Below are 25,108 nucleotides of genomic sequence, written 5' to 3'. Positions count from 1 at the left end.
CCTCAAAAGACAACCAGAAGCAGTACCACAGACAAAATTGATGACCATCAAGCCCGTGCCCGTGACTACATCTACCACCTCAACAAGGGCACCTATTGTTCTGCATACTACATCTACTACAAAGGCCAAAGTTGTGACACCTTTGAGCTGTAGATGGGGAGAGCTGCTTTGCAAGAATGGAATAGAGTGCATTCTCCATGAATACATTTGTGATGGGGACAAAGATTGTTCAGATGGATCTGATGAAGAGGACTGTTCCCTGTTCTGTAATAGCCCAGGTACTAAGATATCACAGTTTGGACACCACACATTTGCTGCACAAATCCCAGCGACCAGTTAGATCCCACAGAGTGGGTCTTCTTTGGGTCCCGTCAACTAAACAATCCCACTTGGCGGGACCCAGAGGAAGAGCCTTCTCTGTGGCGGCCCCGGCCCTGTGGAACCAACTCCCCCCAGAGATTAGAATTGCCTCCACCCTCCTTGCCTTTCGTAAGCTGCTTAAAACCCACCTCTGCCGCCAGGCATGTGGGAATTGAGATGCTCTTTCCCCCTAGGCCTTTACAATTTTATGCAATGTATGTCTGTATGTATGTTTGGTTTTTATAATACAGTAATGGGTTTTTAACTGTTTTTAGTATTGGATTATTATTATATGCTGTTTTATTATTGCTCCCCCCAGAGATTAGGATTGCCCCCACCCTCCTTGCCTTTCGTAAACTTCTTAAAACCCACCTTTGCCGTCAGTCATGGGGGAACTGAGACATATCCCCTTGACTATGTAGTTTTATGTATGGTATCGTATGTTTGTGTGCATGCTTTTTATATAATGGGGGGTTTAGGTCTTTAATGTAAACTGTTATTTTAGCCTTCAAGATTAGATTTGTTTATTGTATATTTTTTTTATAACTGCTGCGAGCCACCCCGAGTCTGCGGAGAGGGGCGGCATGCAAATCTAATAAATAATAATAATAATAATAATAATAATAATAATAATAAGTCCGCATCAAAGCCAGACTTATTCATGTAAAAGATTAAAATCTTCTCTTCCTGAACATGGCAACTGGCATTGTAAATAGTCTATGCTGAGATCAGCTTAATAAGGAAAAAAAAAAGAAACCTGCAATTATGAATGCTTGAATATAAGGGTTAATTGTAACGTGTCTCTCTTGAAGGAGTCTTCCAGTGCCAGAGTGACCACAGATGTATACATGAGAAGTACCAGTGCGATGGGATACAACATTGCCCTGATGGCTCTGATGAACTTAACTGCTGGACGCCAACACCCCTCTGTGCTTTACGTTGTGATGGCAACACTGTGTGTATCCCGGAGAGTTGGCTATGTGATGGGAACACAGATTGCTTTGATGGGGCAGATGAAAAAAACTGTGGTAAGCCAGGGCAGGAAAGACAGACATCTAAGAAGGAACAACTGGTTTTTAGATTATTGGTTTTCTAGGCAGGTTGTAGCTGGAACAAATAGGAAATTCTTTGAAATACAATGTCCCCTCGATTTTCGCGGGTTCAAACTTCGCGAAATGTCTATACAACGGTTTTTCAAAAATATTAATTAAAAAATACTTTGCGGGTTTTCCCCCTATACCACTTTTTTCCCCGCCCGATGATGTCATATGTCATCGCCAAACTTTCGTCTGCCTTTAATAAATATTTTTTTTAATAAACTTTAATAAATAAACATGGTGAGTAATAATCCAAATGGTTGCTAAGGGAATGGAAAATTGCAATTTAGGGGTTTAAAGTGTTAAGGGAAGACTTGTGATACAGTTCATAGCCAAAAATAGTGTATTTACTTCCGCATCTCTACTTTGCGGAAATTGAACTTTTGCGGGCGGTCTTGGAACGCATCCCCCGCGAAAATCGAGGGAACACTGTACATTTGAAGCTATGTGGCTAAATGATTAGGGGGTTGAGGCAAAGGGCAACATAAATGCTAGCGATATCCATTTCTATTTCTCCTTGTCATTGAATGAGATGAAAACCTGTGGGGGCCGTTCAGTGGCTGTAGGCAATCAAGCTTTGAGGTGTAGGCTATTAAACATAGAGTCCCAACAAGGTGAGCGACTCTACCTAATAACGTCTTCAGTAGGTGAGGGCAATGTTCTCTATTTGGGATGCTTTGGAAAAAAGAAATCAACAGGAAGCTACAGTTAGTCTGAAGTTTCACAGAGCTATGTTGGCTGTGTTATGTTTTTCTGAGCCAAATTTAAAGTGGTGACATTGACTTAAGTTGCCTAAATTTCTCAGGGCTCAGATTTCTGGAGAAAACCCATTTCCCATATCAGGTTGTTAGTTACACATGCAGTGAAGACAGCCTTTCCCATCTCATATTAACTCTTTTGTTTTAATTTGGTGCCCTAGAGCAGTATTTCCCAAACTTGGCAACTTGGAGATATCTGGACTTCAACTCCCAGAATTCCCCAGCCAGCATTCGCTGGCTGGGGAATTCTGGGAGTTGAAGTCCAAATATCTTCAAGTTGCCAAGGTTGGGAATCACTGCCCTATAGTCCTGGAGGCTGTTGGGACTAGTTTCCACAATTTTTATTTTGGGGGGGGGGGGTTGTTATTTTTTGGCAAGATTTCAGAAGTGATTTGCCATTGCTTACATCCTAAGGCTAAAAGAGAGAGAGAGAGAGAGAGACCGACTGGCCCAAGGCCATCCAGCTTGATTCAAGCCTAAAGTGGGACTAGAACTGACACTCTCCTAGTTTCTAACCACACCATACACACCATCTCTACCAAATATTTTCCCTCAGCTACTTGGGGGAAGGGGCATAGCCTACAAAAGCAAAATAAGACATGACTTGGTTTGTCCTGCATGTGCCAGGAAAGACTCCTCACCATGTTTAACAGCTGTCTGCTCTAAGATCACAGGCTGACTTGTGGAAACCACATTTGGAACTTAACAGAGGGCTTGGGGGAACCCTTAAGCAGCCCCCCCCAGTTCTAATAATTGTGACTCTTTTATGGCCGAGACCCATGGCTTCCTAACTCTAGTTCTGCACTCATATAAGTAGGAAAATGTGGTTTCCACAAGGTAGCCTGAGCAGTGGTTCTCAACCTAGGGGTCGGGACCCCTTTGGGGGTCGAATGATCATTTCACAAGGGTCGCCTAAGACCATGGGAAAAGACAAATTTCCCATGGTGTTAGGAACTAAAGTTTCTATTCTGGTGTCTTGGAACATATTTTTACAATCCGACCAATCAGGCGTTTACAGTGGGAGTGTCTGTCTGACCTTCCTGCCAATCAGCTTAAAGCTCTGTTGGGACGATTGGTGCTAGACTTATGGTTGGGGGTCACCACAACATGAGGAACTGTATTAAGGGGTCGCGGCACTAGAAAGTTTGAGAACCACTGTCTTAGAGCAAGGCTAGGGTTAGAGTTAGGTCTCTGACAGCAAAAAGGAGTTGGGGGGCGACATGCGCAAGTAAGGTGAGTGCCCTCTCCAAATAAGATCTGGTGCCTTTTTTGATGACAGTAAGTAAGTAAGTAAGTAAGTAAGTAAGTAAGTAAGTAAGTAAGTAAGTGAGTAAGTGGGTAAGTAAGTAAGTAAATCAGTAAGTAAGTGAGTTAGTGAGTAAGTGAGTAAGTGGGTAAGTAAGTTAGTAAGTAAGTGAGTAAGTGAGTAAGTAGGTAAGTAAGTAAATAAGTAAGTAAGTAAGTAAGTAAATAAATACTGTACATAAACAAACAAACAAACAAATAAATAAACAAACAAACAAATAAATAAATAAATAAATAAATAAATGTCTTATTTTTGGGAAAACACGGTATTACAATGTCATGGCCAAATAAGGAACATCAATCTTTTGCGGCACGTATTACCTTTCTACCATGTAAGGTAAATAGCATTCCTTTTATATAATCTTTAAAGCTATTGTTACTTACTAATTGATTCCTGCTGTCTGGATACATTTTCGGGGGAGGCATGTGAAGTAGACCCAAGACACAGGGTGAATTGAGAACGGTACGTTTATTCAGCTCAGTAAGTAAAAGTGACTTTCAGCTGTACCGTCTGGCTTTGCCTGGGAGAAACCGCTCCTTTTATACATTTGAGGTTCCCGCCAAAGCAAAAGCCAGCCGCGCCTGAGCCAATCAGGAGCGACTTCCTTATTTGGCTCAGGCAGCGTTTAGAAAGAGGAACAAACCATTACAACGATACAAGGTAGCCATTTCAGGATACAACAGCATGAAACAAGGGAAGGTTAAACATCATTATCTGCTTGCAGCCCAGATCAAATGCGATGGCCTGCACTTCCAATGCAAAAGCGGACAGTGCATTTCTACTTTCTTGCACTGTGATGGAAATTACAACTGCGAGGACCGTTCCGATGAAGAAGACTGCCCGGTCCCCAGACAAGCTTCCTGCTACCATGATGAAATCAAATGCCATGGAAGTGGAGAATGCATCCTGAAGCAATGGCTTTGTGATGGGGACACGGATTGCAAAGACGGGTCAGACGAGCAGGTACAAATGGTGAAATCCCTAAAGTAAGCTAGCTGTCCCTTTGGGGCCAAACAGGACAATATGGTGCCATCTCCACCACTCAGGAGATGGAATAAGCTACTGGGATACTCCACTGCAGTCCTCGCCTTTAATTGAGAATTAAGTAGCCTTAATTGTGGGATGCTTAAGCAGTGGGGTGGTCACCTAGCGATTAAGAAGACTGCCTGACCCTGAGGAGGCTGAGAGTTCAGTCATGGGCAATGGCAGGCGTTTCTCTATCAGGGCAGGAAGAAAAAATATCTGCTGTGAACTCCATGTGGCATCAGGAAGGGCATCCATCCAGTAAATGATCAGCTCCATCCAATCGCCCCGGCTCCATCCCAATATAAGGGAATACAGGATCATAAAAAGAAAAAAAAGTGGAATGCTTATTTCTGAATACTTATGGTTACGGTCACTGCTAGTACCCGGCATATTCCAAATAATAGGTACCAAATGCCTCCAAACTGCTAGAGATGTTAAGATACAGTGGTACCTCTACTTAAGAACACCTCTAGTTTTCTAGCTAAGAACCGGTTGTTCAAGATTTTTTTGCCTCTACTTAAGAACCAGAGCCCGGAAAAATTTCCCAGGAAATTGAAAGCGGCACAAAGGCCTGGCTAGTTTCCTGCCATTCCCCCTTTAATCCCGGCCATCTTGGGCTGCCATAGGAGCCTTTCGGTGGCGCTTAAGGAGGCTTTGGCAGTCCAGAGCGAATGAAGTATTTTCCTTTCTCTGGGTGCTTGGAGAGGGAATAAATCTCTGCCAGGGCCCAGAGAAAAGAAACTCTCCCTTCACTCTGGGCAGCCGAGGGGTCACCACAGCGAAGGAAAGGCCCTGGCTACAAAGTGAGTGAGCAAGAAGAGAAGGGAGCCCTTCAGCATGGGCAGGAAGAGGCAGCAGGTGGCAGCAGCAGCAGCCAGTGTATGGGAGACGTGTGCCGCATCAGAGTCCCTCTTTTTTTTTTAAGCCTTAAAGTTTTGGATTTTTTTGATTCCCCTCACCTCACCTTCTTTCTTCGGCAGTGACTGTCCTCCTCTTCTTCTTCCTCCCCCCCCCCCAAATTCCGAGCTTTTATTTCTTTCCTAATGGGTTTACACATTATTTGCTTTTATATTGATTCCTACGGGAAAAATTGCTTCCTCTTAAGAACGTTTCTACTTAAGAATCTGTCCCAGAATGAATTAAGTTCTGTAGAGGTGCCACTGTACTTCTTTCTAAAGATATGCAGTCTGTATAGGCAGACTTCTCAGCAAATCAAAAGGTCTTTTCCCAGAAACACATTTTTCAGGTTTCTTCTCAATTGTGCCTGTTTTCATTGCCCCCAAGTTCTCCGTATCACGGGTCAGATAGCATTTTTTTCTACAGCAGTATAAGCATCTCTAAGCCAAGTCAGTGTAACGTTGACAGCAGGCAAGAAGAATACAATAGAGCTGGAAGGGACCATGGAGGTCTTGTAGTCCAGCCCCCTGCTCAAGCAGGAGAACCTATACAGGGGCGGATTCCCATTACCGCTACTATTGGTGCACTGCATGCGCAACTTCAGATCTCGTGCATGTGCGTGCGTGCGTCCCAGCGTGTGTGTGCAAGATAGAAACATAGAAACATAGAAGACTGACGGCAGAAAAAGACCTCATAGTCCATCTGGTCTGCCCTTGTACTATTTTCTGTATTTTATCTTAGGATGGATATATGTTTATCCCAGGCATGTTTAAATTCAGTTACTGTGGATTTATCTACCACGTCTGCTGGAAGTTTGCTCCAAGGACAAACTTCCAGCAGATTTCAGTAATTTTTTTGTCAAGTAGAAATCGTATAGAATGGTGGTTGTGTAAGGGAAGATGGCTACAAATAAATGCAATATGTAAATATCTGAATGAAAGGGAGAATAAAGAAGCACTATTTAGGGAGGAGATAGAGCTAGAGAAAATAATAAGAGAAAAAACTGAGGGTACAAAGGCGCAAGCAAGCAATATATATATAAGATGTTAATGAAGTCAGACGGGGATGTGATCCAAGGATTGACTAAATGGTGGCAAAATGAGATACAAGTAGAGGTGCAAGAGATGGAAAATACAGTAGAGAATATAAGGAAAATCAAGAATACAAGAGTTAGGGAAATGAGAAGGAAAATATTACATAAGTGGTATTACACAACCGTTAAACTTGCACACTTTCAGCAGAACGTTAAAGGTATCTGTTGGCATGGGTGCCAAGATAAAGGAGTGTTTATGCATATGGTCTGGGAATGCCCAGTGGTACAGAACTTTTGGCAAAAAGTGCAAAAGGATATTAATAGGATATTAAATATAAGATGGACGATTACTAAGGAAATGGCAGTATTAGTAAAAAGTAGTGAGATGGGAGAATACAGAGAAATAAAACAAGCAGCGATAGAAAGCGCTCAGGCGGTAATAGTCTTGGGTTGGAAGGATGCGGCAAAATGGACAATGCAAAATTGGCATAGGTATGTGGTGGACCCCATTCAATTCGAGATTACGGATAAAGGGATGAATTTGACTAATGAAACTGATTTGCAACAGCTGATGGGGCGATGGGACAAGGTAAGACGATATATGACGAGTAGGATCCGAGACCAAGTTATAAGAAACAAGTTGGAATCACTCTATAATATGTAAAGAAATATTTCACTCTTGGGTTTAAATGATTTATACAAGAAATACCCCCAACTGGTGGTGGGGTGTGATTGATTGTCTGGGGTGGGCGCAATCACTGAGCACATGTTATATGTCATGTGTTGTGTATGTGTTTTATATTATAAAAACCAATAAAAATATTAGTTTTTTTAAAAAGGTAATTTTTTTGCTTCCATGGGCAGAAGTAAAAAAACACCGAAATCTCGTGTGTCCCCTTGTGAGATTTTGTTCCCTGTGCATGCACAGATGTAAACCCATACTGGGGTATGCGCATGCAAGAGACCAAAAGTTGCGCAACGCAACGATTGCTACTGGTGCGCCGTCCTTTACCGTACCGGTAGCAACCCACTAATGAACCTATGCTTTCTCAAATCTCCAGGTATTTCAAATGTTTCATTGTTGTAGAGCAGAAGTTCTTGATGGATGGATTGATTGGTTGGTTGGTTTTTACAGGACTGTGGATTTCCAAAGGAACAATGTGGTGCCCATCAATGGCAATGCAACCACTCATTACAATGCATCCCAGATCAATGGAATTGTGATGGGGAACGTGACTGCAGAGACGGGACTGATGAGCTTGGATGTATGTAAACTTTCTCCATCTTGGTAGCTGGTGCAATAGTCTTGTTTTTTGAAGTGGTGGGAGGGATCTGTCTTTCTTAGGAGGCATTAGCTTAACAGAGAGAACTGCTGCAAAACAAGAGCCAAGTTACAATGACAGCAGTTCTATGTTAGTCTTTAAATGTTTTTGGTTTAATGTCCTATGGAGTTGAAATTTAAGGATATTGTAGGGCACCTCATTCTCACTATCCCGTTGTTGCCATTTATTTCCATTTGTGCTTGCCAGATTGTTGCGCTCATGTTCTCCTTTTTTAAAAAATACAACTTTATTAAACTTATCAAAGTATAACATAAAAATGGAAATGGAAACAATGGACAAAGAGGGAAGGGGAAGAGAGAGAGAAGTGTAGGTTAAAGAGGAAAGGGAGCAGCTACTGCCAACTTCTCTTTTCTGCATACAGTACTAGAATAAAAAATAACATTGCAGCCTCAACTTTCTACTTTTGCATACTTAATATGGACTAGCCTTTTCTAGAGCATACTTGTCTAATCAGCAAATCCCAAAGTCAAAAGTTTCGGGGGGGTTTCAAAGTACATTTTATTGAAATTATTCACATAAACACCCCCCCCCCCCCAATATAATTTCAGTAATACAGCTTGTCGTATTATATATTTTTCATATCTAAGGCTATTGTTTTTAACTTAAACATTCTTATTTCTATTTACAATTTTACACGTGTTGTATATTACATTACAGCGGTTTGACCATCTCTGCTAATTCCATCAGTTTCCAGCCATTCTTCTTCCATTTCTTCCAGTTAGGAGATCTTTCTATTTTTATGCATTGAGCATTCTCGCTTCTATCAACATCTAAAACAACAAAGTTCCAAATTTTTCTTCAAGATCTTTGTTGACTTGTATTATTCTCCCCTAACCCATTCTAAATCAATCAAAGGGAAAGTCGTATTGAATTTGGCTCATGCTCCATTAGATTTCAATGGTTATTTTGTATATAATTGCACTAAAACTAGAATCATGAAGCCCTCTTTGCTTTTCCAGGTAAGCCCAGGAGCTGCCATAGCTATGAGTTTCAGTGTGGTGATGCCTGTGTCAATTACACTTTGGTCTGCAATGGGAAACCCGACTGCCAAGATGGAATGGATGAAGGCAACCATTGTGCCGTGCCATGTCAAAAACCGTGTGCTCACATTTGTTACAAGTCTCCTCATGGGCCTGTAAGTAAAGACCGGCATTAGAATGTCGATGACGCTTGAGATGATGTTTAAAAATGGATAACATAAGAACTGAATGTATTGGGGAAGGGAAAAAAATGGGTTAAGGAGGTTTGCTTCCTCCTAGGCCAGTGATGGTGAACCTTTTTTTCCTCAAGTGCCAAAAAAGTGTGGGCGTGCACTATTGTGCATGCATGAGTGCCCACACCCATAATTCAATGCCTGTGGAGGGCAAAAAGAGCTTCCCCCACTCCCCAGAGGCCCTCTGGAGGCCAGAAATAGTCCATTTCCCAACTTCTGGTGGGCCCAACAGGCTCGTGTTTTGCCCTCCCCAGGCTCCAAAGGCTTCTCTGGAGCCAGACGAGGGTAAAAACGCCCTCCCCCATCCCCCTGGAGGCTCTCTGGAAGCCAAAAACGCCCTCCCAGAGCTGAGCTAGGGCAATGGCTCATGTGCCAGCAGATATGGCTCCGCGTGCCACCTGCCAAAGGTTCACCATCACTGTCCTAGGCCCTATGCTAAAATTCTTTCAAAATGGGAAATATAGTCGGCCATTCTCGAATAATAATACAATATGGACTTGTTGCTACTATTATAGCAAAAGGATAGTGATTGTAACCATGAAAAAATGAGAAATGTCGTATTTTTTCAGAGTATAAAATGCACTGGTGTATAAGACACAGCTTAAGTTTTGAGAGAGGAAAATAGGGAGGGGGGAAACCCACCTACCAGGTATTCATCTGGCTAGCGTCCTTAGTCTGGTCAGCTTCAGCTCATTGTTTTATCCCCTGGTTAGGCCTGAAAAAAATCATTTTCGGAAGGAGTAGCAATGTAGCAATGAGTCTGCGGAGAGGGGCGGCATAGGAATCTAAATAATAAATAAATAAATAAAATAAAAACAAACCTGCAAAATCTTAGGGCTGGAAAAAACCTTTTTGGAGAGAGTAGGAATGAAAAAAATCCTGCAAGCTAAGAAGATTGTTAGGGCTGGGGGGGAAAAGGCTTCATTTGGAGTATAAGATGCGCCCAAATTTTCAGCCTCTTTTAGGGGGGAAAAGAGTACGTCTTATACTCTGAAAAATACAGTATTTGGGAGAAGGTTATGACAGATTTTGGACAAAGTATTAAAATGCAGAGGCATCTTGCTGGCAACAAAAATATATATAATCAAAGCAATAGTTTCCCCAGTTGTAATGTAATAGTTGCATTATAGTTTGATTGGCTGAATAAAGAAGTAATACTTTCAAACTCTGGTTCCCATGTCTGAGAATAACCTGGATTGTGAGAACCATTAATATAAAACTAGGTAAAAGAAAATATGACTGTTCATTGAAACTGTTGGTAATTAAACTCCAACTATAAAATATTTTGAACAAGAAGTACAAAGGCAAGAGTTGTTGAAGCCCCAGATGGTTTTACATTCTGTTTTTTGTCACTGTTGTTAGCTGTCCTGAGTCCACGGAGAGGGGCGGCATACAAATCCAATAAATAAATAAAATAAAATAAATAAAAATGTGAGGCAGTAGGAAAAGAGACCAGGAAAGCTTCAGGAGTTAAATTATCTTGTTGATGACCTAATCATAATTTGACTAGAACTTGCTGATAGATAATCCTGGTGAGATGATTACTATTAAATCATAAAAAGTCATCAAGCAATGCAAGCAGATTGAAAGTGTAATCTAACAGCAGCAGGGGTGGGTTCTGGATCCTTTTGCTGCCGATTCGCTCAGGGTTGTACCGTACGCGTGCGCCCTCAGCAATAAAAAAAATAGCTGTTGTGAATGTGCAGAAACAAAATCCAAGATGGCGGTGCCCAAGGAGACACCAGCAGAACTTGTTCTGTGACATCATCACTAGAGTTAAAGAACCAATTAGAACCGGTAGGAACCCACCTCTGAATAGCAGGGGTATCCAACCTTGGCAACTTAAAAACCTGTGGACTTCAACTCCCAGAATTCCATCAACAAATAGCTCTTGAAGTTGGCAAGGTTGGACAGCCCCTTCCTTAGAGCAAGAGAATAAGACTAAATGCAGGTGTTTTAAAAGAAAAGCGGAACCATCTCTTTATATCTTTCGTTCTTTTTTTTTTCCTTTCTTGATTTTTCTTTCATTTCTGTTATCACTTTCCCCTTTTCTTTAAATGTGAATTGTTTTACTTTGTAAAAAAAAATTCTTTAGTGAAACATAATTTGGGGGGGGGGGAACCCCAGTGCCTTCAAATGTATTACTTAAGCGCATATTTGCAAATTGAATCTCAATTTGTATTTGGACTCTGTGTTTCCAGAAGCCAACCCTGGAGGGCAGAGTGAGGAGAAGGAGAAATTGTGAAACTTTACATAGGTAATAACGCCTGTTTTCCAATTTTCAGCAATGTGCTTGCAATGAGGGGTTCATCCTAAGAAGTGATGGGCGTTCTTGCAAAGACATCAATGAGTGCAAAGAGTTGGCAGTTGATAAATGTAGCCAGACCTGTGTCAATACAGAAGGCGGTTACTCCTGCACATGCCACCCTGGATATCAACTGGAGCCCGATAACCACACATGTAAAGTAATAGGTAGGTTTCTTCCTGTCCACTGATTGGCTTTCCATTGATTCTCTTTAGGATTCAAATTTAGGGTTTAATGCGTACATTTTTTTGTGAAGTCAAATGTGTAACATAGAAAGCTTTGCCTTCTGGGTAAGAAGCCTTGAAATAAGTCCCTCTGGCTTCACACTATTAAGCTGGAGGGATGTATTGAGAGATGTGAAAGTTGTTACATGGATAAATGCAGATGCTGTCAAAGTCCCTGATGAAGACAATGTCTTCAAAGGGGCTAAGAGCAACCCAGCCGTGTGGGATCACTCACGAACGCGAATCCTAGAAAGAAGACTTGGACACATTCTCTCTCTGGGTGAAGTGACAGTATAGAGTTGTGTACTTCTTTTTATTTGGGAGCATAAGGAAATGGGGATAATTACACCTACATGTCAAATGATACACAAACATCCAATAACATAACTTCAAACATGACATATTTTTGAGTTCTTCCTTTCCCCCAGATATCATTTCCTAGAAACACTTTTCCTTTGAGCAAATGTTTCTCACACCTAATTTCTCTGAAGCCTTCTGCCTTATCACAATTAATCTTCTTAATCACCCTCTCGTCCTGTGTTTGCTTCAGGCAATGTAAATCTCCCCCTTTGATCATATAATGTCCTGTCTGGAGTGATGTAAACTTGTTTATCAGTGAGATGTTTATTGAGCCCTTTTGTTTCCCTGTTGTAATTCACCAGTGATACAGACTAAGCAGTTAGGGCCGTCCTATCCTGGCTTATAATAGAATCAGGGTAGCAGAGCATTTTTATGCTAGAGGTCCAGATATATATATAATTATCATATAATCCTATGCTAACATATTGATTGATTGATTGATTGATTGATTGCATTTGTATGCCGCCCCTCTACGGGGACTTGGAGTGGCTAACAGCAACAATAAAACAGTGTACAATAGTAATCTAATTTTTATGCTATACTGCAACAGATAAAGAGACCCAAGCACCATGCAACGGAGTGACTTCCTGTTTCTTACCCCAGTTCCTACCCATCTAGTAGTTTGATAGCATGCCAGTGCAAATAGATAAATAGGTACCACTTTGGTGGAAAGGTAACAAGCATTCTGTGCACCACAGCCTATAGTCCAGTGGTGACGAACTTTTTTTTCCTCAGGTAAGAAAAGCGAGTGTGCACACACACTATCGTACATGCATCGCCCACACCCATAATTCAATGCCTGTGGAGGGCAAAAACTGCTTCCCCCGCTCCCCAGAGGCCCTCTGGAGACCAGAAATAGCCCATTTCCCAGCTTCTGGTGGGCCCAGTAGGCTCATGTTTTGCCCTCCACAGGCTCCAAAGGCTTCCCTGGAGCCAGGGGAGGATAAAAACGCCCTCCCCCATCTGCCTGGAGGCTCTCTGGAAGACAAAAACGCCCTTCCAGAGCCTCCGTGCAAGCCTGGCACGCACATGCACGTTGGAGCTGAACTAAGGCAATGGCTTGCATGCCAACAGATATGGCTCCACATGTTACCTGTGGCACCCGTTCCATAGGTTTACCATCACTACTATAGTCATTCTGGCAATGTGACCATGGAAATGTCTTCAGACAACACCGACTCCCTTGGGTAAGAAATGGAGATGAGCACCACCCCCTAGAGTCTTAACACAACTTGAAAGGGGGAACCTTTAGCTTTAACTTTAGGGGGGCAAAGACTCCTAACCTCCTAGATCAGTGTTTAACAAACAGTTCCTTTTCTTTGGGAAGATACCAAATTCAGTCACGTCTAAAGAACATCTTATTTATATTGTTACAATAAATCCCCCCCCCCCCAAGGTTTATTGTATTTTTTCCCTTGTTCATTTGGGTACTTGGATTTTTAAGGGAGTGTATACATTAGGATTACACAAAAGAGTGGTGTGATGGCGAAAGGGTTAAGAAACCCTGCTCTCTATGGTGATCTCATCCAACTAAAGGCTGCCTTTCCTGCTAAGATTGCAGATACTATGGTAGTTCAGGGGAAAAAATCTTACAAGAGTTAAAATAATACATTCATAATGAAATATAAATACTTTGAGTAATACTTTGAGTTGTTTAGTGTTTTGATTCTGCAATGGTGCAATTCGAATTTCACACATTAACATATGTGCAAAACATTTTGAGTTTGAAATGTTCAAAAAAAAGGCATTGATTCTAAGGTAAGAACAAAAAGGGATACTCAATTTCATATTGTTGCCTAGGAAAATATAGAAATTTGGATCATGTCACCATTTTTACTCCTAGGCCCACAAAGTCTTTGGAGAGGGGCGGCATGCAAATCTAATAAATTATTATTATTGTTGTTGTTGTTATTATTATTATTATTATTATTATTATTATTATTATTATTATTAAATGATCTAACTTGCAGGAACATCAGCAAAAAGCAATATTTTTTCTGTAACTCAGATCTCAAAGCAATGGGACTTAGCAGCCATTCTGCAGCCAATATCCTGTTGGTCCTGTAGCAGAGGTCTTGTGGATTTCAACTCCTCGAATTCTCCAGCCAGCATAGAGAATTCTGGGAAATGAAGTCCACAAGTCTTAAAATTGCCAAGTGTGGGAACCCCTGTAATGCTTCCCTGCACCTTTAGCAGTTTAGGGCTGAGTGACAAGTAGCATTCAGCATGAAATGACTTGGGTGGTGTTATGGAGAAAACCTGAGAGACACATAATTAAATTTGAACAGTTCCCTAGAGCAAAATAGTATCTTAAACAGAAGACAAGCCTGAATTTAAGAGAGGTTTTCCATAAAATAAAAAGTCGACCAAAACAAACAAAAATCATGGGAGTTGCCTAGTTTCCCCTTGTTTTTATTTTAGGATTGCCAGCATTTATTTTAGACATCCACCATTTTTCAAGAATGAAGTTGGAGCTCTTCCAGACCATTACTTGGTTAACAGCCTCTGTTCTTATCAGCAAAAAATAAGGCAATCCACACCATATGGCAGTGAAATACTGTATTTTGGAGTTTTTCCTCAAATGATTTTGGAATCTTTCAGTTTTGTGTATATATTTGTTGTGACTAAATTTGAGTGCAGTGCTAAATAATAGGAGGGGAAGCAAAGTGGAAGAATGAACATTACTCATTAAAAGGTGACTTGTCAAAATATTTCCTACCTCTTCTCCCTTAATTTACATAGTTGAGTGATTGCAATTTATATTAAAATTAACTAGTTTTGTCTTTGCCATAGGTTCCGAGCCATTACTGCTAGTTGCAGTTCAGTTTGACTTACTTGTATTCGGAATAAGGACCATGAAAGAGGATGTTGTCATGAGAGTCGATCATGACTTCATTATCTTTTCCATTGACTACGATTTCGTATCCGAGACTGTCTTTTGGATGAATCTCAATGCAGACAGTATTAATTGGATTGATATGCAAACCAAGGAAAAGGGAATTCTAATAAAAGGTGGGTCTTAATATATTTTCAGTTGTTTAGACAGTTTTTAATAAGTTAGTGGCTTAAGACAAAACTAATCGTAACTTTGGCAAGTCAAATAAACTATTGGTAGAACTCCTATTTGACTGTTGAAGCTGACTCACACTCTCACATGCTTAGGGAGCTTCACAGGTTCACCCGAGACAAGGTGAAAGTCAAATCCACTTACACTTAAAAAGAAAAAAAGATAAGGAAAAATTGAGTGCTCATATTTCTACACTGATACTTTTAACAAAATAACTTTAAGAAACAGCAACACCAGGTGGATTCACACACCTAATCGTGCCTGCAAGTTTTAGATGACAGACTGAAGGAAAGATTTCATCAAGTTCCTCCAGGAAGAAAACATACAAGTTGACAAAGTCCCATATGACAGATGATGTTATCCTACTAAAGTCCCTCGTGAATGGCATAGGAATAATATGTGTCACTTGGGACAATTGCTCAGAAGGCCAACAATCCCTTGCTGTAGAGTTGATGATGGTTGAAATCTGCAGCTTATTTATTTATTTTTATTTATTTTGTCCAATACACAATACATATTGAGGCGAATAGACATGAAGTATTATATATAAAGAAAAGATATGAAAATAGAGGAGAAGATATATGAATGGGAGAAAAGATATATGATATATAGGATAAGGAGAGACAATTGGACAGGGGATGAAAGGCACACTGGTGCACTTATGTACGCCCCTTACTGACCTCTTAGGAACCTGGAGAGGTCAATCGTGGATGGTCTAAGGGAGAAATGTTGGGGGTTAGGGGTTGACACTACTGAGTCAGGTAATGAGTTTGAGCTTCTATGAGCTTCTAGTCTGTAAATGTAAAGATTCTTCCAGTGTACAATAAGAGAGAGACAGTAACAACAGAACTGACCCCTAAAAAAGCATCCTTTTGTGAGTATTGGTCAACTATGAGTATTTTTGAAGATTGTCTAGGAAGATGGATTTCAAGCACAATTAACAGTGAACAATTTACCTGGAGTGGAGTCGTAACTGTTCAGCCTTAAACCAGAGATACTCTGCACAAAACCCTCTGAACAGGATGTCTTTTCTCTTATATGGCTATTTAAAAAACAATTTGTAATAAAGTTTTGCTTTGTAATTACTGACTTCATAGGAGATGTTGGTTGATATTTCCCATTCAAATGTTTGTAAATCTTAACAATAGACAGATAACAGGCTGATAGATAAAAGCAAAAAAAAAATACATTTGCTTATTTTGAAGATCCTAGCTTTTGTGTAAACTTGCATATGTTCATTTCTGTCATTTCACACATTGGATTGCAGGCATCAAATCTGACGGTATAGCAGTGGACTGGTTAGGAAGGAATCTTTACTGGACTGACGGCATCTCAGGACAGATCTTGGCTACATGGTTGAATACCACTTGGAAGGGAAATCCTGTCTATACAGTGGTCCTTGAGGATCTGGAGCAACCACGGTCATTAATTCTCCACCCACTGGATAGGTAAGCCTTTTCTATTTGGCTTGGGCTTGTTGGAATGGTTCAAAAGAATTAGAAATAGATCTCAGAAACAAGATGGATAGATGAGTCCATTGAGTCGCTAATGTTGTCTTTTCAGAGAAGATATTTCAGTGGGGGGTGACTTGAAAACACTGTCTGAGCTCATGTTGATGTATGGTCAGGTCTGTCCAGTTACGGTATACGATTGAATCGTAATTGATAAGGCAAATGGATATTTTTAGAGAGAAGAAACTAGGAGTACAGTTCTATTGATTCTGCTTGATTTATTTATTATTTATTAAATTTATATACTGCCCATCTCACTTTACAAAGTGATCCTGGGCAATTAACAATGAAAGTGATAAATATTCAAATATTAACCACAGTAGATACAACATTTTAAAAACCAAAGGCAAGATTGTTCACAGCTTTTGATATTATGATCATCAAATTTATTTGGCCTGCTGTGTAACAGTTGTTTGTTTTGTCTAGTACACAATAATACACAATGAGGGTTAGAGAGGATATAATCAGGTAGAATGTATTCAAGAAGGAATAGAGGAGAAAATAAAGGAGTGAAATATAACTATGAGAGAATAGCAGGAAAAGATATAGGTATAGAAGAGAAGATATATGAGATGCAGGAGAGACAATAGGACAGGGGATGGTAGGCACTCTGGTGCACTTATGTACGCCCCTTACTGACCTCTTAGGAACTTGGTGAGGTTAGGCCGTGCCCCATAAAAGCACTGGATGAACATATGCTGGCAGTTCATTTAAGAAGGAGATTCCACTCTTTTCCTGGTATATTCAGTGTCTGTAACAGTTTCGTCATTAGGCTTATGATGCCCAGCTTAAATTCCCTTGACATCAGAGTCAAGTGAAGCTTCGCCAGACTTGAATGTGATGGGATAGGTGAGAAATACTAAGCTGAAGTTGAATCCTGAAGGATTGTTTTGTGGACAACGTGGGACTGGCTGCAACCTTCTGAAGGAGTAGATGCATGACTTGAGCTTTCCCTATGAAGGAGTGTCTTTTTTCAGCTTCACCTAATCTACTAGCTAGGGTAGGACAGAGATAACCTAACCACAGTGATCCATGCACTGATAACATCAAGACAGGCTTTTGGGAAGCTATGTATACAAGGCAACCCTGAATTGAGCCTCACCAGATTGCAAGATGCTTTTACAAATTGGAAGAGGCTGCCACATAGGATTAGCAAGCATAACACACTATTTTGAAGGCACACACTGGCTACCAGTATGCTATCAGGCAGAGTCCCTGGAACTTGTCATATAAAGCACTGTGTGCCTTTCCCCATACCTTCCTGTTTATCTAGTTAAGAGCTAGAAAAGATGCATTTTTAAGATGGTTCAAAATGGCTGGATATTAGCTTGATCTGAAGAGGTTGCAGCATTCCCTCCCTTTGAATAAAGGTTGCAATGAGCCTTTTAAACATACAAGCCTATTGATTGATTTATTGATTTATTGATTGATTGATTGATTGGATTTGTATGCCGCCCCTCTCCGTGAACTCAGGGCGGCTAACAACAGTGGTAAAAACAGCATGTGACAATCCAATACAATTTAATATGTATTGACCCTGCTCTGCAGTCTGGTTTGATATTGGTAAAATTTAAAGTTTAAATTTTAAAAACATTTTAATATCTTTCTTGAGACTTTTTATTGAATCATTATTATTTTTTATTTAGATATCTTCTTGGTCTTCTCCTTTATTGGTAAGAGGACTAAATTAGAGTCTATAATACCACGTTGCACTACTTGAAGCTCTTCAATTTTGCCTTAATTTTGTTAGTCACCTTGCTTACTCTTAGCTGCAGAAATACACATGTGCACACATACAAACACGTGGAGTATATTATGCATATGGGTTAGAAATGACCCTTAGCTTGGGAATGGAATAGAATCTTAATGTGAAAACTTCTCAGATTACCAAAAAATTTAAATGGTGTGGATGCAAAATAATAAATAATGTTTTTATTTAGTTTGGCTCTAATTCTATTTAAAGGCAAATGCAATGGCCCGTTTGAAGGGTTAGGCTTAGACCCCAGATATATTAAGCTTTAACAGAGTAGTCTACCCTCCCCCAAGCTCCATGCTTAATGGGAGCCAAGGTATATGATGCCACGATTGTGCCGAAACTGTAGATCTGATTCATGACTGGATAAAAAGAGAGTGGTGATCTAACTTTAAATTCCAAAGAATGTAGGATTTATATGAAAAGACATTAACCAAAAGAATTCTGATACTAATGTTTCCCTAGATTGAAATCATCTGAAATACTGGTGGGACTTCTTGTCTGGGACCCTAAATAAAATGTACAATGAAGGCCATTTAACTTGGTGGTCAATAACCCTTCTAGAAAACATTGTAAGCCATAGTAGTTGAATTCCATTCTAAAAATATATATCACATTATCCTCTCTTTCCTAGATTTATGTACTGGTGTGAAATAGGCGTTGAATCCATAATCAAGAAAGCAGGGATGGATGGAAGTAATAAAGAAGTGCTAATTGATAATGGACTTGGTTGGCCCACAAGCCTAGCCATTGATTTCTTGAGCTGGAGAATTTTCTGGTCTGATGACAAGTTTCACTCCATTGGCTCAGCCTTTTTGGATGGTAGCGATATGAAGGTATTGCCAACTATATGTACATAACGTTTATGGAAGCAGGCAAGAATTTATTTGAGTTGTTTGTTTTAAACCAGAGATGTCAAACTCAATTTCATTAAGGGCCGTATTGGGGCTGTATTTGACCTCAGGGGGGCAGGGTGGGAGAGGCCAGGATGGGCGTGGCCAGCTCAATGTCACTCCTGTGATGGCCCAAGCGCTCTGCCAGCAAAAACAGGCTCCTGAGTTCCATTTCAGCTTTCCAAGGTGGCCCCACAGACCAGATCTAAGTATCTTGTTGGCCACATCCAGCCCCCGGGCCTTGAATTTGACACCCCTGTTTTAAAGGAAAGTGTCAATTCTGATAATGTCATCATCTTGCTCTTTTCTGGGTAGCATTCTAAGTTGTTTCAGAATTCCACCCATAGCTCTGGAAAGAAAGAAAGAAAGAAAGAAAGAAAGAAAGAAAGAAAGAAAGAAAGAAAGAAAGAAAATAATAATAATTTATTAGATTTGTATGCCACCCTTCTTTGAAACTGTGGGAATGTGTCCGACTTCCAGATCTTTCAGTGTGTCTGAAAATAAAATCTCAGTCCTGAGCTGTGATGCCTCTCTTTACAATATTTTTTTCCCTCAGATATTTCAGCTGAATGAGATACATAGTCCCTTCTCAATGAGTGTCTTTGAAGACTACATCTTTTGGTCTGATATGCAAACAAGGATAGTACAGAAGATAAATAAAAGGACAGCCAAAAATAGAACAGTTCTCCTAAAGAGTCATGGACAACCATATGGACTAAAGGTATTGCACAAGTAGTACACAATATGGAAAGGTTGATGACTGGAATAAGTGCCTATTTTTATTTTACTTTGCCAATGGCATGTCTCTAACTTGAAATGAATAAATGTTAAGCCTGGATCTTCAAATATGCATGAGCCATATCTATGAGCTTCAAAAAGTATGAGCCAAGCCTGATACTTTGTCAGACTAAAGCTGCATCAATACTGATATTGTATTGTATTTATATTGTAACTGATAATAGAATTTTGACCAGGAATAAGTCATTTATACGATAAGCTACTGTTGGTCATAGCGTAATTTGTTCAGAATAGGACAATTCACCCCAGCCAACTCTCTGTGGCCATTTGACCATGGCTAACGTGCCGTGGGACAATTCACCTCGGGACAATTTAACAATTCAATTTAATTATTTTAAATACATAAAAATTATTTAAAATGTTGTCATTCACATTTCATTTTATCCCTCCTTTTTGCATCTGTTCTTTAATTATTCCATCCCACCATTTCTTTTTCCTGCAGCAAGTTGTCCCCAAGTTGACTGAGCTAAGCTAGTTTCAATAATAATAATAATAATAATAATAATAATAATAATAATAATAATAATAATATATTAGATTTGTATGCCGCCCCTTTCCAAGGACTATTGCAATAATTTCAAATTTAGGTATTTTTGCAACGGGCTTGGCTTATTAAAATAAGTTTTATATGATAGAATAAGAAAGGTCATAAAATGGGGCAGAATTCCCTTGATAAATATCTGATTTAGCAACAGAAATTTTGGACTAAATTGTAGTCGCAAGTCCGAGGACTTACCTGTATTTCTAAAACTAACAGGATCTTTCAGAGATCTTACGTTATTTCAGTTAACCTTTTCTTATTTCAGAAATTTCTGCTCTATTAATAGAACTGGTTTATTTCTTTTTCTCAATCTACCTTCATATGGGATAAATGAAAAAAAAAATGTTGATTGGTATTGAACATTAAGAAAACAAGAGTAACGTCAACCAGTATGCTTATAGTGACCATACACTTGATGGCACAGAAGTGAAGGTGATAACACTGTTTAGTTTTCTTGGACTCATAAAGATGGTAGGAAAAAAGACTATGGCAATCATGAAGAATACTAATATTTGAATGACATTGTTTGGCCTTTTAATTTTTTAATCTTTGTTATCAATGGTTTTTTTCCTTTGATGATATATGGCTCTGAAGATCGAATGATGAGAAAGAAGATAGTCACATTCCAGTTATAGATTTGGAGACAGATCTAACAGTTCTATCAAGTGAAAGAAAACATAGACAGTCATGAAGTGGATTGACTGCTTTTTTGAAATTATCTGGCTCTTGACATGTGATGCAAGCGGACGATGGATGAAAATAGTGGAATATACTATATTGTACATATAGTCTGTGTTCCTTTAGTAATTTTTGTGGAGGAACATACAAAGTGCATAATAGAGATGCCCTGAAACTCCTGGTGTAACGTTCTCATACTCTTGAAATTTTGGCTTTCAGGTGGTGCATGAAGTTCTGCAGGCACCAGCCCCTAATCCATGTGTAGAAGTTGGATGTTCGTATATGTGCCTCTTAAGCCCCAGCAGAAAAGGAAGCTGCCATTGCCCACCTGAATCCGTGCTATCCAGTGATGGAAAGACCTGCATTCCATTAAAGGAGTCAGCATTCATGTTACTGGTTGGCCAGACAGATGTTACACAGGTATTACTTTCAGTTGGATAATAAAGAGAATAAGGTAGCTGCAAACCAGTGATGGGTTGCTACCGGTTCGGCCCAGTACGGCGATCCAGTAGTAGATGTCATCAAAAAACGCTCTGCAAATGTGCAGAAGTGTTGCCCCTGCGCTACCGTTTCTGAACTGGTAGCAGAGGTAAATAGAACCCACTACTATTGCAAAATAATTTTCCCAAATGAAATGTTCTTACAGCTGTTTAATAGGCTGGCACAGCAAAGTGGCTTCTATTTGAATTTTCCTTAGTAACAAATAATTTTATTTATTTATTTATTTGTTTGTTTATTTGTTTGTTTGTTTATTTATATTTACTTACTTACTTACTTACTTACTTACTTACTTACTTACTTACTTACTTACTTACTTATTTATTAGATTTGTATGCCGCCCCTTTCCGAAGACTCGGGGCGGCTCACAACAATAATAAAACAGTGTAACATTGAAACAAATCTGATATTGAAATAAAAATATATAAAAACCCCAGCAGTTAAAACCATACAACACATACATTCCAAACATAAAATATAAAAGCCTGGGGGAGATGTCTCAGTTCCCCCATGCCTGGCGATATAGGTGGGTCTTGAGTAATTTGCAAAAGACAAGGAGGGTGGGGGCCGTTCTAATATCTGGGCTGAGTTGATTCCAGAGGGCCGGGGCTGCCACAGAGAAGGCTCTTCCCCTGGGCCCCGCCAAATGACATTGTTTAGTCGATGGGACCCGGAGAAGGCCAACTCTGTGGGACCTTATCGGCCGCTGGGGGGGGGGGGGCTAAATAAAAGTTTGGACAAAAAAAAATCTCTTCCTCCATTTCACTCTATTTCTCCCTCCCTCTTTCTCTTCCTTCCTTCCCTTCTTTCTCTCTCTCTATCCCTCTTTCTTTCTTCCTCTCTTTTTTGCTCTCTTTCTCTCTCCCTCCTTCCCTCCGTCTATGTCTTTCTCTCTCCCTTGCTCTCTCTCTGCCTCTCTTGCTATCTCTCTTTCATTCTCTCTCTTTCTCTCTCTTTCTGTCTCTCTTGCTATGTCTCTTTCTCTCTCTCTCTCTTTCTCTCTCTCTCTCTTGCTATCTCTTTCTCTCTCTCTTGCTATCTATTTCTTTCTTTTTTTCTCTCTCTCTTGCTATGTCTCTCTTTCTCTCTCACTCTGTCTCCCTCCCTCTTTCCTTTCTATCTCTCCCTCCCTCTTTCCTTTCTATCTCTCCCTCCCTCTTTCCTTTCTATCTCTCCCTCCCTCTTTCCTCCCTCCCTCTTTCCTTTCTATTTCTCCCTCCTTCTTTCCTTTCTATCTTTCTCTCCGTCCCTCAGCGGCGGCAAAGAAGAAGGAAGGCAGGCTGCAGAGGGCACCGAGGACAAGAGCGCTCGCTCGCTCCCTCGGCCTCTGACTTCCCTCCCTCGCTGCTGAAGGGACGAGCGCGGGCACGCTGCAAGAAGGGGGGGTTTTGCTTTTTTTTCCCTTCCCCCGCCTCACAGGAGAGAGAGAGAGAGAGAAAGAGCAGCCCCCTGTCGGTTCCGAGCCCAGCCAGGGAAAGCGGCCTCGTCAACCAAAAAAGGGTGGGGGTGGCAAAGGCAAAGCCTGGGAGGCGGGGAAGGGAAGAGCGGGAGACCCGCAGACAGAACGGCTGAGGGGAAGGAAAGACGGAAGGAGGGAGGGATTGAGAAGCGAAGCCAGGGAGGGGTGAGAGAAAAGGGGAGCGGCGCGCGCAAGAGAGGGGCGGAGCGTGCATTCGCGAAATGGATGGAGAAAGCCCTCTCTCGCAGCGAAAGCGCTCCCAGCCAGGGGGCTGCGAGAGAGGGCTGGGAGCACTTTCGTCCCGAGGAGCTGAAGCTGCAGCCGCAGCCGCCGTGAGAGAAGTCACGCCCCAAGGCAGGGGGCGGCGGAGGAGGAGAGGGGGCAGATCGGGCGGGGAGCTTTGCGGCACACCTGCCTGTGTCTCGCGGCACACTAGTGTGCTGCGGCACACCGGTTGGGAAACGCTGTCTTAGAGTAAGCAGATGGCTGAATGCCCTTGTAAACTGAAATTATTATAATAATGTTGTTTCTAATATTGAACTCTAGGTCTACCTGAAAAAACTGCGTTCCACAGCTGGGCAGACTGTTCTGGACTTCAACTCCCAGAATTCCCCAGCCAGCAAATGCTGGCTGGGGAATTCTGGGAGTTGAAGTCCAAGTATCTTTAAGTTGCCAAGGTTGGGAAACACTGATTTAAGCAACAGGATAGGACAGTTTTTCCGCTAACCTGGACCTGTCCCTATAATAATAATAATAATAATAATAATAATAATAATAATAATAATAATAATAATAATAATAATATTATTATTATTATTATAATTATTATTATTATTAATTAAATTTGTATGCCGTCCCTCTCTGAAGACTCAGGGTGGCTCACAACAATAATAATAACAGTGTTACAACGTAAACAAATCTAATATTAAAAATCATCTAAAAAACCCATCATTTTAAATCCATGCAACACATGCATACCATAGATAAAAATATGTCTCAATTCCCCCATGCCTGGCGATACAGGTGGGTCTTAGGTAATTTGCAAAATCAAGGAGGGTGGGGGCAGTTCTAATCTCTGAGGGGAGTTGATTCCAGAGGGCCGGGGCTGCCACAGAGAAGGCTCTTCCCCTGGGCCCCGCCAAATGACATTGTTTAGTCGATGGGACCCGGAGAAGGCCAACTCTGTGGGACCTTATCGGCCGCTGGGATTCGTGCGGCAGAAGGCGGTTCCAGAGGTATTCTGGTCCGATGCCATGTAGGGCTTTAAAGGTCATTACCAACACTATGCCCTACACCTAACCTTTGAGTAGACATTTTAGGGGGTTTTGGGGGAGGAAATCCAGCTTGCTTGCAGTTACTCTTTCTGTTAAGGACCTTTGGCCAACTGCAAAATATTCAACCGTGATTCTGCTGTACTCAGAAGTGATGTATGTAAATGATGTTCTCTACTGACAGGTCACTACATTGTCAATAAACCCCAGGCAATAACTCCATCCCAGACAACACAACTGCCAACAAAGCCATTCTATGAAAAGAAAACTCTGGCACCCATCAAAATCCACACAAAGAAACCTGTCACTAAAAAGGTTCATGTGCAACCACAGACAAAACACAAGAGTACTACTGTTACTGTCTCTAAAAGTACAACAACAACTACTACTGCGCAGATCCTTACTTCAAGAAGAAGGCAAAAACCTGCACGACCTGCAGCAGGGATATGGCAACACCCCTCTCTGGTGCAGGGGGTCAAACAAAATGGCTTGGGGTCACATGCTTGTAACAGTGACACCTGCAACATGAGAGGAGACTGTACTGTGGAAAACCATAGAATAAGGTGCAGTTGCATGTTGGGATATAGTGGTGACTACTGCGAAAAAGAGAAACCAAGGTCTATGGCTGGTTCCGTTGTTTTGAGTGTCATTACTGTCTTACTACTTGTTATGGGAGCTGCAGGGATCTTTATCTACTTTCGGAGGCAAAGATCACGT

The 25,108-nt window shown here is 40.8% G+C and overlaps 1 protein-coding gene across 1 annotated transcript; it reads left to right on the top strand.

Moving 5' to 3' along the window:
- On the top strand, window positions 1-25,108 carry LOC139162111 (very low-density lipoprotein receptor-like). Its single transcript, XM_070742146.1, has 12 exons — window positions 1-278; window positions 1,173-1,388; window positions 4,246-4,484; window positions 7,613-7,742; window positions 8,780-8,955; window positions 11,319-11,505; window positions 14,716-14,934; window positions 16,257-16,437; window positions 18,888-19,089; window positions 19,703-19,867; window positions 21,383-21,583; window positions 24,576-25,108. The coding sequence occupies exons 1-12, from the start codon at window positions 41-43 to the stop codon at window positions 24,606-24,608; spliced, it is 2,187 nt and encodes a 728-aa protein (XP_070598247.1). The 5' UTR covers window positions 1-40; the 3' UTR covers window positions 24,609-25,108.

The sequence above is a fragment of the Erythrolamprus reginae genome, chromosome 2 (genome assembly GCF_031021105.1).
Source record: "Erythrolamprus reginae isolate rEryReg1 chromosome 2, rEryReg1.hap1, whole genome shotgun sequence".
In the NCBI taxonomy this organism is placed as follows: Eukaryota; Metazoa; Chordata; class Lepidosauria; order Squamata; family Dipsadidae; genus Erythrolamprus; species Erythrolamprus reginae.
The sequence above is the reverse complement of the archived record's forward strand: the minus strand, read 5'-3'. Positions and strand labels throughout refer to the sequence as shown.

What these genes read in the sequence shown, in the direction of transcription:
- LOC139162111 (XM_070742146.1), top strand. Translation starts at nt 41, where the DNA reads ATGACCATCAAGCCCGTGCCCGTGACTACATCTACCACCTCAACAAGG. An exon ending in ACAAGTCTCCTCATGGGCCT is followed by an intron (nt 8,956 to 11,318) that starts GTAAGTAAAGAC and finishes TCCAATTTTCAG; the next exon opens with CAATGTGCTTGCAATGAGGG. An exon ending in GCCAGACAGATGTTACACAG is followed by an intron (nt 21,584 to 24,575) that starts GTATTACTTTCA and finishes CTCTACTGACAG; the next exon opens with GTCACTACATTGTCAATAAA.